Below are 17103 nucleotides of genomic sequence, written 5' to 3' on the forward strand. Positions count from 1 at the left end.
TTCTTTTCTTCATAAATCTTATTTTCCTTAGTAGGAGTAGAAAGAAGGGTATGGTGGAAGCTCTATCATCTAATATTTAATATTTTTTGCTGAACATTCCTAATTTCTGAACATCCCAGTTTGGAAAAGCAGCTGGACTTTGCCGAGTGCCTCCCCCACCATTCTGTTCCTCTCCCCTGACCCCTAAAAAAGTTCAGCCCACATAGCGAGTTAATGTTAGGCTATTCAGCAGGACTCACTAGGCATAGTGACACATAGTTATACCAAGTCAGATCATTGGTCCATCTAACTCAGTATTGTCTCCACTGACTGACAGAGGCTCTCCAGGGTTTCAGGCAGGGAGTCTCTCCCAACCCTACCTGGATATGAAGCAGGGGCAGTGATGGGTGTGGCCTGAACAGAGTGGGTGTTTCTGGGAAGAGGGTGTGGTGTAGTCCTGGGTGTGGTCCTGAGGGCCACGTAAAGAGGTTTGGAGGGCCAGACGTTTACGATGATATATTAGAGGAGGGAGGAGAGCTATGGACCTCTAGAAGGAAAAATGCAACCAGAACAAAAGGAAGGGCCAAAGAAAGGCTGGGTTTCAGGGAAGGTGGATAAAGAAGTGATGCAAGGTAGGTATGAATAATAGAACGAAGTTCTTAAGAAGAAGAAGAAGAAAAGTGAGCAGAACATAGGAACACGGGAAGCAGCCTTGCACCAAGTTGGATTGTTGGTCCACTTAGCTCAGAAGTTTCCAAACTGATTATTTTCTCTCTTTTTTTCATGTTCATTTTCAGCAATGCAAATCCCTGAACGAGCCCCAGACATCCCCGGAGGCTCCCCAGGCAATATCCTTGGAGCTGCTGAAACTCAACATGTTACAAGTGTTATAGCCAATTCCCCTGAAACAACCAAAGGGGACACTTTTGAAGAAGCTGCAATTCATGGTCCTGGAGATGCCACCACTGTTGCAACTGATGCCCCTGCAGCTGCTACAGGGGACACCCAGAGTGCTGCGACCCTCATCCCTGGGAGGCAGAAAGGAGGCACCACTGGCAATGCGGCAACTCTCCACCCTGCAGGAAGCACAGGAGGTGTACTAGGAGGGGGTGCATCCTACGTCTCGAGACAGACCACCACTCTCATCCTTGGAAGTGGAAGTGGAGGCATCACAAGAAACATCCTTGGTGCTGCTGCAACCCATATTCCTGGAGCAGCAACTGGTGACATTCTCGGGGGTGCTGTAATTAATGTCCCAGGCAATATTGTTGGTGGCACTGCAACTCACATTCCTGTTGGGGCAACAGGCATCATCTATGGTGGTATTGCCACTGACATTGCTGGAGGTGCCACAGGCAGGATCCTTGGTGATACAGAGCCTCCCATCCTGGGAGGTGCATCAGGCTACATTCCAGGTAGTGCTACAAGGCACATCCCTGGAGAAACAGGAGGCAACCTCACTGGTGGTTTTGCAACTGTCAACCCAGGTAAGGGAACAGGCAACATAACTTCAGGTTCTGAAACTAACATCCATGGTGGAGCAACAGGCAACATCTTTGATGGTTCTGTAACTCAGATCCCTGGTGACACAACAAACAACATCATTGGTGGTTCTGCAACTCACATCTCTGTAGGCACAAGAGTCAATGCAGCTGGTGGTTCTGCAACTGACATCACAGTTGATACAACAGGCAACATTCCTGGTGGTCCTACAACGCACATCCCTGGTGAAACAGGAGGCAACTTGGCTGGTGGTTCTGAAACTGGCATCCCTGGTGGTGCAACAAGCAATTTCCCTGGAGGTTCTGTAACTCACAACTCTGTAGCCACTGCAGGCAACACTGATGGTGGTTCTGCAACTCAGATAACCCATGGTGCAACAGGCAACATTCCTGAAGGTGCTGGAACTGACAAACCTGGAGGTGGAGCAGGCAGCATAACTGGTGGTTTCCCTACTCAAATCTCTGTAGGCACAACTGGCAGCATTCCTGGTGGTTTGACAGTACATATTCCTGGCCAAACAGGAGGCAAGCTCTATAGTGGTTCTGCAACTGGCATTGCTGGAGGTGCCACAGGCAACATCTCTGGTGGTTCTGCAACTGACACCCCTGATGGTGCAACAGGCAACATCTCAAATGCCACTGCAACTAACATTCCTGGTGGTACAACAAACAGCATCCTTGTTTCTGCAACTCATGTATCTATAGACACAAGGAGCAACATTGCTGGTGATTCTGCAACTGACATCCCTAGTGAAATGGGAGAAAACACTGCTGGTCATTCTGCAACTGGCATCCCTGGTGGTGCAACAGGAAATGTCTCTGAAGGTTCTGCAACTCACAACTCTGTAAGCACAGCAGGCAACATTGATGGTGGTTCTGTAAATGACATTGCTAGTACAGCAACGGGCAACATTCCTGATGGTGCTGCAACAGACATCTTTGGTGGTGCAACAGGGAACAGCTCTGATGGTTCTACAACTGACATCCTTGGAGAGGCAACAGGCAGCCTTGCTGGTGGTTCTGAAACTCACATCTCTGTAGGCACAACAAGAAGCAACATTGCTGGTGGTTCTGCAATGGACATTCCTGTTAGAGCCATAGGCAACATCCTTGGTGGTTCTGCAACTCATATCTCTGTAGGCACAACAGGCAACCTTGATGGTGGTTCTGAAGCTGACATGGCTGGTGCAGCAACAGACAACATTCCTGATGCTGCTGCAACCGACATTCTTCATGGCATCACAGGCAACATGCTTGGTAGTGCTGCAACTCACATCTCTGTAGGCACAAGAGACAACACTGCTGGCTGGTTTGCAACTGACATCCATGGTGCAGCAACAGGCAACATCCGTGAAGCTGCTACAGCTGACATTGCTGGTGCAGCAACAGGCAACATTCCTAATGGTCCTACAACACGTGTCCCTGGTGAAACAGGAGACAACGTCACTGGTGGTTCTGTAACTGACATTGCTGGTGCAGCAACAGACAACAGCCCTGCAACTAACATCCTTGGTGGTTCTGCAACTCGCATTTCTGTAGGCACAACAGGCAACAGTGCTGATGGTTCTGCAGCTGATATTATTAGTGGTGCAACAAGAAACATTCCTGGTGGATTCACAACTGGCATCCTTGGAGAGGCAACAGGCAGCAGCACTGATGGTTCTTTAACTCCCGTCTCTATAGGCACAAGAAGCAATACTGCTGGTGGTTCAACAGCAATTGTCTCTGGGGGTTCAGCAGCTTACAACTCTGTAGGCACAGCGGGCAACATTGATGGTGGTTCTGCAACTGACATCACTGTTGGTGCTACAGGTCACATCCCAGATGGTGCTGCAACGGACACTGGAATCGCAGCAACAGGCAACATACCACATGCTGCTCCAATGTTCATCCCTGGTGGCACAACAAAAAATATCCTTGATAGTTCTGCAAGTGGCATTACCGCTGGTGCAAAAGGCAACATTCCTGGTGGTTCTGCAGTTGACATCCTTGCAGAGGGAACAGACAGCATCGTTGGAGGTTCTGAAACAACAACAAGGAGCAACACTGTTGGTGGTTCTGAAATTGGAACTGCTGGTGGTGCAACAGGCAACATTCCTGGTGGTCCTACAACACACATCCCTGGAGAAACAGGAGGCAACTTCACTGGTGGTTCTGCAACTGACATCGCCAGTGGTGCAACAGGCAATATCTCTGGAGGTTCTGCAAATCACAACTCTGTAGACATGGGAGGCAACATTGATGATGGTTTTGCGACAGAGATACCTCATGGCGTAACAGGAAACACTGCTGGTGCTTCTGCACATGGCATCACTAGTGATGCAACAGGCAACATCCATGGTCCAGCAACAAGCAACATCCCCCATGGTGCTCCATCAATCTTTGGTGGAGCAACAGGCAACATCACTGGTGGTTCCACAACCGACATCACTGGTGGTGCCACAAGCAACATCCCTGGTAGTTCTGCAACTCAAATTCCTCATCACACAACAGGCACCTTCAGTAGTGGTGATGCAACTCAGATCCCTGTTACAGCAACGGGCAACATGCGTGGTGCTGCTGCATCTGACATCCCTAGTGGCACTACAGGCAACATCCCCAATGGCTCTGCCATTGACCTCCCTGGTGGTGCAACTCCCGACATCAATGGTGGGGATGTCACCCAAATCCCTGGTAGCGCAACAGAGGATGTCTCTGGTGGCGATTTGATTCATATTCCCGGGGATGCAGCAACTCATATTCTTGGTAGTGCAACAGGCAAAATTCCTTCTGTCTCTGAATTTGATGTTCCTGGTGGTGCAACAGGTGGTTCTGTAACTCACATCCCGACAGGCTACATTCCTGCTGGTTCTGCAACTGACATCCCCAGTGGCACAACAGGCAGTGGCAATGGTGGTTCTGCAATTCCCATTCCTACTGGTGCAACAGGTAACCACACTGGTGTTGCTGTAACTCCCATCCTTGGAAATGCCACAGGGGACATCTATGGAGGTGCCCCTTCATATGCATGGACCCATCCAATCCTGTTTCCCACCTCCCTTGTCCTCCCTTGCTTTCTTACAACTGTTTTCCTATAACCCAACCTTGCTTTCCACAATGTTTAGTAAAATATTTAATATTTCTTAGTAAACATTCCTTATTTTTGTACATCTGAGTTTGAAAAAGCATCTGGATGTTTCTTGGTGCCTCACCAACCATTGTGTTTTTCCACCCTTCAAACTTCGCCTCCACCCCTTAAAGAGTTCAGTCCACTCGCAAACTTTGTGCAGGTAATAAAAAGCTGGGTCCTTTGTGCTTTTGAGATCAATACATGGCGATTTAATGTGGATATTCAATGGCCAATTGCATAACCTTATTAGGCATGTAGAGACAATTGATGTGAAAAATAGGAAGCTGCCTTATACTGAATTGGAGCATTGGTGAGCTAGCTTAGTACTGCCAGCACTGATTGGCAGCAGCTCTCCAGAACTTCAGGCAGGGAGTCTCTCCCACTCCTCCCAGGAAATACCCGAGATTGAACTTGAGACCTTCTGCATGTAAAGTGAGCCATGTTCCTTCCGCAAATTCCTTCCACAATTAGGTGGTTATCTAATGAAGGATTTTCAGCACTCTCACTTGCTGGTGTCTTGGGGAATGTACTCACCTTTCCTACACTAAATGATTCTCTAAATGATTATTAGCTTGGATACTTCGTATACTTGTGTGTGAATTTATCATACAATCCAACATTTCTCTGATGAAAATAGGAACATCCTATTCCATCATCATAATGATAAAATGATTTTTAAAATATTTTTTTTATTTTTATTTATACCCTGCCCATCTGACTGGGTTATCCCAGCCACTCTGGGAGGCTTCCAACATATATAAAATCATAATAAAACATTAAACATTACAAAACTTCCCTGTACAGGGCTGCTTTCAGGGGACTCCAGGGTTGCACAACTCCATACCCTCCAGCATTCCTCCAATGAAAATAGGGGTGTCCTAAGGAAAAGTGGGACATTCTAGGATCAAATCAGAAACCAGGATAGCTTCTGTAAATCCGGGACTGTCTCTGGAAAATAGGGACACTTGGAGGGTCTGATATATTCAATGTTCATGAATTCAGAGGTAGTGTGCTAAGCAGGTTAATATCCTCACTCCAACCTCTGTTCCCCTTTCCCCCAGAGACAGGGCTCAGCCACACACCTTTTGCCTTGCACTTTCTAGGCTCATGCCTGCACTTTCCCAGTCTGTGCCCCAGAGCTCCCCCCACCACGCCACTTCATGCAGGAAAACCCACTCTCTAGCACTGAATCGGAACAAATGGCAATTTGGGTTTTCCCTGGATTGCCATTTCCTCTGATTCAGCGGTAAAGAGCATGTTTTCATGGAGAAATCAGTGAAAGGGAAAGAAAAGTGCTCAGACGTGGACCTAGAAATCCCAGACTGCACCTAGTAATACAGAGCAAAGGGAAGTGTGGATGAGTCCTCAAACTCCACAAGGAAAAGAACATGTAACACTTTTTTTTAAGGAAATAAAACTTTTAACTGTTATTTTTGGTCTGGTTATTTGTTTATTCCCTTGCAAAGGAAGACCTCAATTTATGGCCTGGTTGTTTATCCTGCTATTCCCATTGCAAAGAAAAGACTTGGGTCTGGCTGTGTGTCTCGAGCCTGATCAGTTTGACACATGCAGCAAAGCTGTTGTTTAAAGTTCGCTATCTAGTTCCGCTCCAAAACTGGATCATAATATGAGCAGCCAGCACAGCCAATAGCCAGGGACGATGGGAGTTGTAGTCCAGCAACTTCTGGAGGGTCACAGATGATCCCCAACCTTGCTTTAGGCACCAACAGAAACAATTTGTGTTATGCCCAGGGAAAAGCACTTTGAATATGCTCAGAAACATACTCGAGGGACAAGCCAGAGGTTTTGAAAACACAAGGTGGCAGCTGTACAATCATGTTCCTATTGGTTGCAGCCTATTTAATAAAAAGGGTATTTTAGCTGGATTCGGCATCCTCCAGAGTAATTTTATTGCATTTTCTGCACTCTCCTTAAGCTTAGAGCTGCTATTAGAGCTGCCCAAACACTGGGAATCTTTTAAGGCCCAAACATTAACTTTCCAAGATTTCCTGTAGGCTTTGAGTGGGTATTATTATTATTATTTCAGTTTATGAGTTATGACTTGAAGCAGTTTGTCCACATGCAAATATCTGTCCCCAAGGGGCTCATCATCTAAGCCAGGAGTGAAGGTTCTCAAGGCCTGTTTGGAGCACCAGCTCTGAGATACTCAGATGGCTCTGCAATATCTTGTGTGAGGATCCCAGAGCTGCTTCGCAGGCAGCCCCCCCCCCAAACAACAGCAGCAACAACAACAACAACAACAAGGCAGAGAGCTTATGAGCTTCTTATGCACTGGTTAACCAAAGCAGACATAACCCAGTTTTCGATGCACATGATTACAGATGTTTATTTTATTTTATTTTTAAAAAGCTCAGAGTTTTATCCCAAAAGTCAATATGGGAGCTATGAAGCGAGGAGGAAAGGATAGGGTGTATGTTAGTTAGTTATTTGCTTGTGACATCCAGAGCTTTATGCATCAAGTCAGTGGGGTCCATCTAGTCCAGCATCCGCAATGGCCATCCAGATGCCCAGTGGGGAATTTGCAAGCAGGACCTGAGCCCAAGAGAATTCTCCCCTCTTGTGGTTTCCAGCAACCACCATCCAGAACTCAGAAGGATTATTATTTCATTTATACTCCACCTTTCCTCCAAGGAGCTCAAGATGGCAACCTATGAAGTTCTCCTCCTTATTTTATCCTCAACACAACCCTGTGAGGTAGGTTAGGCTGAGAGATAGTGATTGACTGGACCAAGGTGACCCTCCTGAGGTTCACTGTGGCTGGGTGGGGATTTGAACCCTGGCCGTCCAGGTCCTTCACTCTAACCTCTGCACGACAGGCTCATTCCCTCATTGCAGGTTCTTCTTCGCGCCTAATTTGGTTTAAGCTTTCAGATGCATTACCGGTATTTCACTGGCTTTTGCCCCGCACGTGGACGGGGCTGCCATCGGGAACCTGAAATGATGGTTACTTTGAGCACTCTACCTCTAACTCTTTGGAAGTTCTCTTTTCTTCCTTTATAGACTTAGTGTAGATTGACATACAGGGCTCAACTCCCGGGTTTCTCTCCACCTCCCTCCCTCCCTCCCCGAGTGAGTAAGTATGAAATGGCATAGAAATCAATAGGCAGGTTGCTGAAAACCACGTCTAGATTAAATCGGTTGGTTTCTCCGTCTATTTCTGCGGGCAGAAAACCTAAAAAAAACACGGACGCCAAGGTAACATCGGGAGCCCTCATTAAGGAGGTGAGGGAGTTGCTCTACATTATTTATCTCCGCGTTCCTAGCTCTCATTGGTCGTTTTGCGGCAGTGTGGCGGAAATCGCTTATCAGACAGTGTTGTACGAGCATATACTTCCTCGTCGGAGCTTTACGGCAGTGTGGCGGGGAAGGGAGATACGAAGATGGCTACGACTGTGTCGCCCTTCAGCGGAGTCCTACAGTTGACGGACCTGGACGACTATATCGGGCCCTCGCAAGTGAGTGGGGCGGGGGAGGAGGAAGAGAGAAAGTGGAGGCAGGAGAATGAGAGGCGGTGTCCTATTCTTTGCAAACCTTACAACAACCATGTGAGGTAGGCCAGCAGTAGCAGCACACGCATGCGCGCCCATTGCTGAGGCTCAGAGTGAGCGGCCCCAACATGTGGGGCCAGGGTGGTGTAATGATTAGAGGGTCGGGTTAGGGAAAGCTGGGTTCAAATCCCTTCTCAGCCATTGGAGACTCATTGGGTGGCCTTGGTCTGGTCAGGGTTGTCATGGGAAGGAAGGAAGGAATCAAAGGTTCTGGCCTCAGCAAATTGAAGACGGGACTGGTTTTAAATGTAAAGTGTAAAAAAAATGTAAAGTGCTCAAAGTAAAGTGCATCCATTCTTTCTCCTGGCAAACCTCTCAGCGATCCTGTTAGGGGTAAGTTGTTTTATCCTAGAGAGCCAGTGTGGTGTAGTGGTTAAGAGCGGTAGACTCGTAATCTGGGGAACCGGGTTCGTGTCTCCACTCCTCCACCTGCAGCTGCTGGGTGACCTTGGGCTAGTCACACCTCTTTGAAGTCTCTCAGCCCCACTCACCTCACAGAGTGTTTGTTGTGGGGGAGGAAGGGAAAGGAGAATGTTAGCCACTTTGAGACTCCTTCGGGTAGTGAAAAGCGGGATATCAAATCCAAACTCCTCCTCCTCCTCTTCTTCTTCTTCTTCTTCTTCTAACCATGGTGTGTGTGCGTGTGACGGGGTGGGAATACACTTGACATTACCAACCAGATTATCAATGCCTGATGCAGGAATTTCTGAACTGTCCAGTGGGAGTCTAGGAGGAAACACTGCTGCTTCCTACTGAAGTACGAATTGTGGTGTTTGTGTGTGTGTTTTGGTGTTTGTTTTCAGTAGTTCGCTTTCTTTTCAGGATTGCATAAAACCCATCAAAGTTGAGAAGAAGCTTGGGAAAGCAGCAGCAAAGATCCGCATTGAAGATGATGGGACTTATATTCAAGTTGACAAGGTAAAGTTTCCCCTCCCCAGTTTGATCACATCATAAGATGGGGGTGGGGAAGCTTTTTTAAAGCTGTGTGTGTTTGCATTCCACCATCAAGCTTCTGGGGGCCACGTGGCAATGGTGGGCAGGGCCAGAGGTGAAAGTGGGTGATGCCATTGCTGTGCCCTGTCATAAGAGATACAAAATAGATTTGGGGATCAGCGGTTACAGCTCTGCAGCCCCAGCTAGGAGTTCAGAAACCTCTTGGAAAGGGAGATAGTGGTGGAGTTGGGTAGCAGCCCTCCAGGAAAAAGGACTTTTTCAGTTGTAGTCAATAAAATTGTTCTAGTTAATGGATACAAATAAAAATTCTTTATTATTATTATTATTATTATTATTATTAGATGCTCTCAAAAGAGCAATTACTCCCTTCTGCTCTTTGGACTGCAAATTTCTCATGTTTGGCCCTACAGTCTGGAGCCAAAACTTGTTACAGTCCTTGGGCCCCTCTGTGAAGCTTTTATTTATAAAATCTCCAACATCATCGTCCAGTGGTGGGGAGGTAACCCCTGAATGACTGCTAGTGAAAGCTGGAGGTACTTTTCGAGAACGCTTGGAAGCTGATCTCCATCCCCTCTGACCAACTCTCCCTTTCAGGACGGAGGGTCACAAAAGCTTGAGAAGGCCAAAATCACCCTCAATGACTGCTTGGCATGTAGCGGCTGCATCACGTCTGCGGAGAGTGTCTTAATCACACAGCAGAGCCACGAGGAACTCCTCAGGGTCTTAAATGCTAATAAAGTAAGTTGTTGGTGCTGTCAGCATGTGAGTCATAGGGCCTGAGGACCTAGAAAATGAGCTCTTTCTTGCCCACTTGTGCAGGAGAAGGCAGCTATAGGGGTCTGATCTAGGGACATAAAGGTAGGAAGCTGCTTTATATAGAAAGCCAGACCATTGGTCCATTTACACTGACTGGCAGTGGCTCTCCAGTGTTTCCAGCAAGGGAATTTCTCAGCCTTACCTAGAGATGTTGCCATGCATTGAACTTGGGAGCTTCTGCACGCAAGGCAGTTGCTTTGCCCCTGAGTTACAGCCCATTCCCCACTGAGAAGGCTGGATTTTCTTCCACTGCCAGGAGCAACTAGCAAGCTGTTTGCATTTTGGTTGGCTTCAGACAAAATTATCTAGACCTTTTAAAAAAAGCTGCTGGTAGTTTTGCATTTGTCTTCCACTTCTCATTAGAGATTAGATTCTCAACATATATATTTTAAATATACTCCAGCAAATACGAATTTCATGTTGATGCTTTTTTTTTTTAAAGACATCAGGTTCTGCTTCCCAGAAGCTGGTGGTGGTATCCATATCTCCCCAGTCCCGAGCTTCGCTGGCGGCAAAGTTTTCACTGACTCCTTTAGATGCAGCCAAGAAACTGGTGGCTTTCTTTAAAAGTTTAGGTGAGCAGCAGTGTCTCTTCTGAAGTATGTAGCTTGATGATTTAGTAATTAAACACACTTGGGATCATACGGATTGCTGTGTTCCTGAGCATCACATTTCTGCTGCGAGGCTGGAAGAATAAAACTACTCAGGGGCTGAAGACCTTGCTGCCTTTCCCCCCTTTTAACAAATAGCTTTTAAACACCATTCTCAATTTGATGCCTGTTTGAACATATGGACTGCCCATATTAATTAAGTTAGAACTTATTATCAACTGATGACATTTCTTTCTTTCCCCTCTGTTACATTTACCGTGTTTCTCCTAAAATAAGACACCGTCTTATATTTTTTTCCCCTCAACAAAACACAGTATGGCTTATTTTCAGGGGATGTCTTATTTTAACCGCATCGCATCAGTACGCTGCATAGCCATGCCTTTCCAGGCTGTTTTAATGGGAGGTGCCCCATCACTATGGCTTATTTTTGGGGTATGGCTTATTTTCGGGGAACGGCTTATATTTCGCAAATGCATAGAAATCCTGCTATGGCTTATTTTATGGCCATGTCTTATTTTAGGAGAAACACGGTAAAATAGTAGTATATTTTTTTTTAAAAAAGCAGGGGGAAGATAAGAAAACAAAACAAACCAAACTAATGAAGTCATCTCTGCCTATCACTTGGTTTCATTCGCCCGTGTTGCAGAGGGTGTTGAGTTGACACAGCTTAGGAACAGCCCACCAATCCAGCTAGTCCAGTATTGTCTACACTGACTGGCAGCAGCTCTTCAAGGTTCCAGACAAGGTTCTTTCTCAGCCTTACCTAGAGATGCTGAGGATTGAACCTGGGACCTTCTGCATGCCAAGCAGGGCCTCTACCATTGAGCTGTAGCCCTTTGCTTAAGACATTTGGAACAAAGGAAGCTGCCTTGCACAGAATCAGATCATTGGTCCAATGACACCTGTATAGAAAGCTTCAGGAAGCCTCCCCACACTCCACAAATGTGGTTTCCTTAACACCTAACCTCTCTTCCTTCCCTGTCTTAGGGGTGCATTATGTCTTTGACACGACTTTCTCAAGGAACTTCAGCCTACTGGAGAGCCAGCGAGAGTTTGTGCAGCGCTTCCGGAGGCAAAAGGAAGACAAGAAGGCTTTGCCTATGTTGGCTGGTGCCTGCCCAGGTAAGGCTGATGTGTGTGGGGGGGGGGAGTGGGTTGTGGGCCCTACAACTGGTGCTACCCATCATCCACGAACCTCAGATTGTAAGACAGTGATGAGTGGGGCCAGAAGAAAAAGATGGCGGAGCTATGAATGTGAATTTTGCCTTTAAGCAGTAGGCTTCCTCCCACTCACATACCCTTATACATACTCTTGCTTTCAGGCAAGCAAGAGTTGCTATCAGAGTACAAGGGCACATTCCAGCCAGGCAGAAACATTCAGAGAGGATGCAAAGCTGAGCTCGTGAAGCGGGTAGCCTGGGGAGAATCCCAAGGGCCAAATAGAGAGGTCTGGAGGGCCACATTTGGCCTCTGGGCCTGAGGCTCCCTGCTCTTGCTGTGGACTATGAATAGGACATTCCAATATTTCTTTACAGCTGGTTGCATGCTTTTGCAATTCCGTTCCCTTTTGGGGTTTCTAGTCCTTTTTCTAGTTCAGCTCTATCCCTGGCAATGCATCATTGTTGAGCAGCTTTTCCTTTTAATCCCTTGGCCTTGGATGCTGTAACAGCTACTTTACTTCCAATAGGCCAGCAAGGTGCTGCCTTTGGAGCCAGGAGGAAGATTTGTGACTTAAGGATGTTGGTTTTTCTTCCTCTTTCAGGCTGGATCTGTTATGCTGAAAAAACCCACGGGAGTTTCATCATCCCTCACGTCAGCACGGCCAAGTCTCCCCAGCAAGTGATGGGCTCCCTCGTCAAGAGGCACTTTGCCAAACAGCAAGTGTGTGTTCCATGGCAAGCACTTTTTGCAGGGGAACTGGTGTCCTAGAAAGTCTGGGAGCAGCAGCTGGGCTTCAGTTTGTGACCTCCCCGTCAGATCGCCTCTGCTGAGAGCCAGAAAAGGGGTCACCCTCTCACCCAAACAATCCTCTGCAGAAAGGGGAGCTCAGACCCTTCCCTTTCCATGCTAGGGCAGTGCTGCTGCTGCTGCTGTTTTCTTCTTAAGGGCAACCATCTCAAGCCACCCAGAATTGTTATTACCCTATGGAATGACCTACTCTCACTTCTCTGGGTTTAGACCAGCCCTTGCCCAATCCTTGATCCCTCCAGATGTTCTGGACTACAACTCCCATCATCCACTGCCAGTGCCATTGTGGCTGATGGGAGCTGTGATCCTGAACATCTGGAGGGCACTAGATGGTTGGCAAAGGCTGGTTTGGACAAATTTGCAAAGGCTGCTACTAGTTAATGGTTGCTAGATGGAGGTTTCACACCTCTGAATGTCACCTACCAGGGCCAAAACCCAAACAAACAGGAAGTGGTTATTGCCTTCATTCTGTGCTTGTGTGTCTTTAGCCGTGCCCTACTGGTGCCACTGTCAGAAACATGAAATCAGGACTAGTTTTTGCTGATCAGGTATCCCAATCTCTTCCCCATTTATAGCACTTGACACCTGACCAGATCTACCACGTGACAGTGATGCCTTGTTACGACAAGAAGTTAGAAGCTTCCAGACCTGACTTCTTCATCCAAGAGCACCAGACCCGTGAGGTTGACTGTGTGATTACTACAGGTAAAGCGGAGCCAGGAACTGTGATGCAGTCAGTGTCTGAGTTAGAAACACCCAGAAGATTCCCTTGCCTGCTCCCCTGGCTTGAGGTGCAACTGCCCATTCATTAGCAACTACTTCCACCCTGCCCCATTTGAGTTAATGGAGTCCAGCCCTCATCTTGCCAGAGGTTTCTACACATACAACCTGCAGCATCACTCCAACCTGGCGAGCCAGAGGGATTATGCCTTTCAAGGACATATTCCAGCCAAGCAAAAGTTCTTGAGCAGGGGAGCTGATTGGAGCTGGTTTGGGGAGTGTCCTGGGGGCCAAATGGAGAAGCTTGGAGGGCCGCACTCAGTCCCTAGGCTTGAGGTTCCCCATCCCTGAACTGGAGAGAGGATTCATTCATTGGCTGGTAACTCCTCACTGCTTCCTGCCTCCGTTCCATCCAGAATGCAAACTCCCTTGCATTTGTTCTGTGTTTCAGGAGAAGTTGTGAAGTTGCTGGACCAGGAGAAGGTAACCCTGTCAGAAGTGAATCCTGCCCCTTTGGATAGCATGTAAGATCCGAAGTCGCTTAACTTTGCTATGCTTACATCCGGTTTGCTTCTTTCACATGTGCTCGATTTGCAGAACTTTAATCAGGATTTGGCCTTTATCGGCATGCAGCTGGGCATTTCGAGTTTTGCATGGTGCCCAACGCTGTTTCTTTTCTCCCTTGCATAGGTTTAGTGGTGTATCTGAAGAGGAGCAGTTGCTCGGGCACTCTGGAGGCGGTTCTGGGGGCTACCTGGAGCACATCTATAAGTATGCCGCAAGGGAGCTCTTCGGTATTCAAGTGGAAGAAGTTCGCTATAAGGCACTGAAGTAAGGATATTGCAATACCACCTGGAGCTCTTACCAAGGATCCCAGCCCAGCCCATTTTCCCCAGCCTGCACTCTCTTCCAGTAAGAAAGTATTAGGAGTGCTGCTGCTGTTACTGCTTTGCTACTGCCTGTCACTTGCTCCAGCCTCCCTCGCTGGCTAAAGAGCCAGCAGCCATTGCAAGCAGCCGTGGAAGGTGCAAGAGAGCCATGGCCTGGAAGGAGGCATTCATTTTCCAACCAGGCTGACTTCCCCACCAAAGTTGTACTGTTCGCCCACGTTCCGTTGCTGCCGGTTTCCGCTCTGAGCAGCTGGAATGTGGCTTGGGAGCGTGTCTGAAGAGACCATATTTTGCAGTAGGAAATCTCTGGTTCTACCCTGCCCCCTTTTAATTCTTTCCCAGAAACAAGGACTTTCAGGAAGTGACGCTGGAGAAGGATGGCAAAACCCTCTTGCATTTTGCCCTGGCGTACGGATTTCGGAACATCCAGAACTTGGTGCAGAAACTGAAGCGGGGGAAGCTGCCTTATCATTACATCGAGGTGATGGCTTGTCCTTCAGGTGAGGCCACCTGCAGGTTGGAAACGGCAGGGGGGATAAGAAAAGGCTGCATATGTTGCTTGGAGTTCTCTGGCAACATCCTAAGAATTCTCCCTTTCACTCCTACCAGTTAAAAAGAAGTGGGTTGCTGTTTTGTTTGTTACTGTGTTACGTATTTTTATACAGTCAAACCTCGGCTCCCAAACGCCGAAAACCTGGAAGTAAATGCTCCGGTTTTCAAACGTTTTTTCAGAAACCGAACGTCCGACACAGCTTCTGCTTGAGTGCAGGAAGCTCCTGCAACCAATCGGAAGCCGCGCTTCGGTCGTTGAACATTTCGGAAGCTGAATGGGCTTCCGGAACGAATTACGTTTGACCACCGAGGTTTGACTGTGTTGTAAATAGCCCTATGATCCTTGGATAAAGGGCGGTATAGAAATAGAACTGATAAATAAAAATCTAAAATGCCACCTCCTTCCTCACAGACCCTCTCAGGCGCTGATGTCGGCAGAGGGGGCCCTCCATCTCCCTCATTCAAGAGGGGAGTGACTGTGAGAGGGCCTTCTCTGTGGCGGCCCCTAAGCTGTGGAATTCCCTCCCTGCAGAGGTGTGCCTGGCTTCTTCACTGGTTTCAGTGAATGCTGATAACACACCTATTTGCCCCAGCCTTTGACACGAGATGTGCGTTTCCAGGCACAATACCTGGAACTACTCTGTTCCTGTGACTGTCATGTGTTTTAACTGTTTTTGTTAACTCAGGTGTTGAGGTTGGCCTTCCTTCAACCTGCTTCCCTCCAGATTTGAACTACAACTCCCAGAAGCACCAGCCTGCAAAGATCATTTTGAACCTGCAGCCTTGCGTGCCTCTGGCTGATGGGAGTTGTAGTTGAAAGCATTTGGCAGGCACCAGCTTGGGGAATGCAGGTTTAGCTTAAATACTCGCCTCGCCTCTTCCCCTGGGATCCACTTTCTTCCCACCCACCCCTTTTCTTTCCAGGCTGCTTAAATGGAGGGGGCCAAATCAAAGCCGAAGGGGAGCCCAGCAAGGATCTTCTCCAGCGGGTGGAGAGGCTATACGAATCGGTCCAGCCTGAAAACCCGGAGCTGAACGGAGCCGTGCAGGCACTCTATGGGGAGTGGCTGGGTGGCCCTGCTTCAGGACAGACTCGAGACATACTGCACACGGGGTATCACGCAGTGGAGAAGTCAGGCGCCACCTTGAATATCAAGTGGTGAAGATGGCTGGGAGTGCTGATGGCACAAAAGGTGTCACAATCATGCCTTCTTGATTCCTTTTCCATCTCCGAAATGGTTACTGGAAGGACAGAGACTGTTCATAGGTGGCAAAATATGTAGCAAATCCACCTTTAGTACCAAAGACTGGAATAAAAATAATTACGGGCTGAGGGTTTGGCTTTAAGGAGAGCTGTGTTCATCCGTATAACCTTGCCTTCCCTCCAGCGCCTGACACCCAAGACTGTTGGCCGTCCTGGCAGCATCTGGAGTCCAATGATATGTGGGGGGCATGTTATGTGCTGCTACCATTAAAAAATGTCCTAGATCAAGATCTCTCTCCCCATACCCCACGATGCAAAGGAGAACACAATACTAATAGATGCTACTTGAGTGATTGTCACAGGGGCCAGTCAGCCAGCCTCTTGCAGTTTTTCAGTTGGAAACAGCCCATTTTGTGGCTTGCTGCAGGTTGGGGGCTCTCGAATGTCTGCCCAAAAGGGGGCTGGAACACGTTCTTGGGGTTCAAAGTATGTACACCTGTCTTAGCTCAGTGTTTCCAGAGCGCTCTGTGCTTTTGGTCTCAATCCTGCCACTTGCCTACATCGAATTCCATTAGAAACAAAAAACAACAGCTGTTATAAATCTATAGGATAAAGAGTTAAGAACTTCAGAAGAGCCTCCTGGACCAGGCCAGTGGTCCATACACTCCAGCATCATCTTCTCAAGAGTCCCAAATCAATCTCTGCCCTACCTTTTTCCATGCAAAGATTGGAATTTCATGCCCCATCCTGGACTGGCAGCAAAATGTCACCTACAACACTGAAGTGCGGCGTTTAAAAGAATTGTAGCCAGAAACTTTAAATGTGTCAGGCCTGCCTTATTACTTCCTTATTCTCTGCACCCACAAAGCTGAGAAGCAGCTTCCAGCCAGGTCCACTTGGTTCAAAGATGCCCTGCTCCTGACGAGTTGCTAACACTTGTGTCTGGAGAGATCCCTTTCAGCTGCATCTTTGCACTCAAATGTCTCTTAATGGCACTAAATACCACCCCAGAACACACACCTTCCTCCGACAGCTGTACAATAAGGGTTGGGGGAGAAGTGATAATATTTTCTCCAGGAGCGGTGGGATTACCTAAGGAGACTTAGTCATTTATACCTCCAGATTCCCCTTGCCTATCGGACTTTGAAAAGCTGGTGTCACTCGATCAAGTTCAGTAGTTTTGTTGAATTAATTAAATAGTTTTAATTGGATTTTGAATAAATGCACAA

General features: G+C 47.6%; 2 protein-coding genes across 2 annotated transcripts; both read left to right on the forward strand.

Moving 5' to 3' along the window:
• Positions 1–538: 538 nt before the first annotated feature.
• Positions 539–7622, forward strand: LOC117056991 (uncharacterized transmembrane protein DDB_G0289901-like). The gene is made up of 3 exons (XM_033167704.1): positions 539–611; positions 777–4409; positions 7612–7622. The coding sequence occupies exons 1-3, from the start codon at positions 539–541 to the stop codon at positions 7620–7622; spliced, it is 3717 nt and encodes a 1238-aa protein (XP_033023595.1).
• A 315-nt stretch (positions 7623–7937) lies between these two features.
• Positions 7938–16980, forward strand: CIAO3 (cytosolic iron-sulfur assembly component 3). The gene is made up of 11 exons (XM_033167354.1): positions 7938–8066; positions 8982–9077; positions 9708–9851; positions 10372–10504; positions 11528–11662; positions 12303–12421; positions 13084–13213; positions 13680–13752; positions 13919–14059; positions 14461–14618; positions 15595–16980. Exons 1-11 carry the CDS (start codon positions 7992–7994, stop codon positions 15831–15833), a joined length of 1443 nt encoding a protein of 480 aa, XP_033023245.1. The 5' UTR covers positions 7938–7991; the 3' UTR covers positions 15834–16980.
• Positions 16981–17103: the final 123 nt, after the last annotated feature.

Source organism: Lacerta agilis, chromosome 13 (assembly GCF_009819535.1).
Source record: "Lacerta agilis isolate rLacAgi1 chromosome 13, rLacAgi1.pri, whole genome shotgun sequence".
Taxonomy (NCBI): domain Eukaryota; kingdom Metazoa; phylum Chordata; class Lepidosauria; order Squamata; family Lacertidae; genus Lacerta; species Lacerta agilis.

Bases quoted from the DNA above. Each gene is read 5' to 3' on its own strand.
- CIAO3 (XM_033167354.1), top strand. From the start codon at position 7,992: ATGGCTACGACTGTGTCGCCCTTCAGCGGAGTCCTACAGTTGACGGAC. The intron at 9,852-10,371 runs GTAAGTTGTTGG...TTTTTTTTAAAG, and splicing joins GGGTCTTAAATGCTAATAAA to ACATCAGGTTCTGCTTCCCA. The intron at 10,505-11,527 runs GTGAGCAGCAGT...TCCCTGTCTTAG, and splicing joins GGCTTTCTTTAAAAGTTTAG to GGGTGCATTATGTCTTTGAC.
- LOC117056991 (XM_033167704.1), top strand. From the start codon at position 539: ATGCAACCAGAACAAAAGGAAGGGCCAAAGAAAGGCTGGGTTTCAGGG. The intron at 612-776 runs GTAGGTATGAAT...GTTCATTTTCAG, and splicing joins GGATAAAGAAGTGATGCAAG to CAATGCAAATCCCTGAACGA.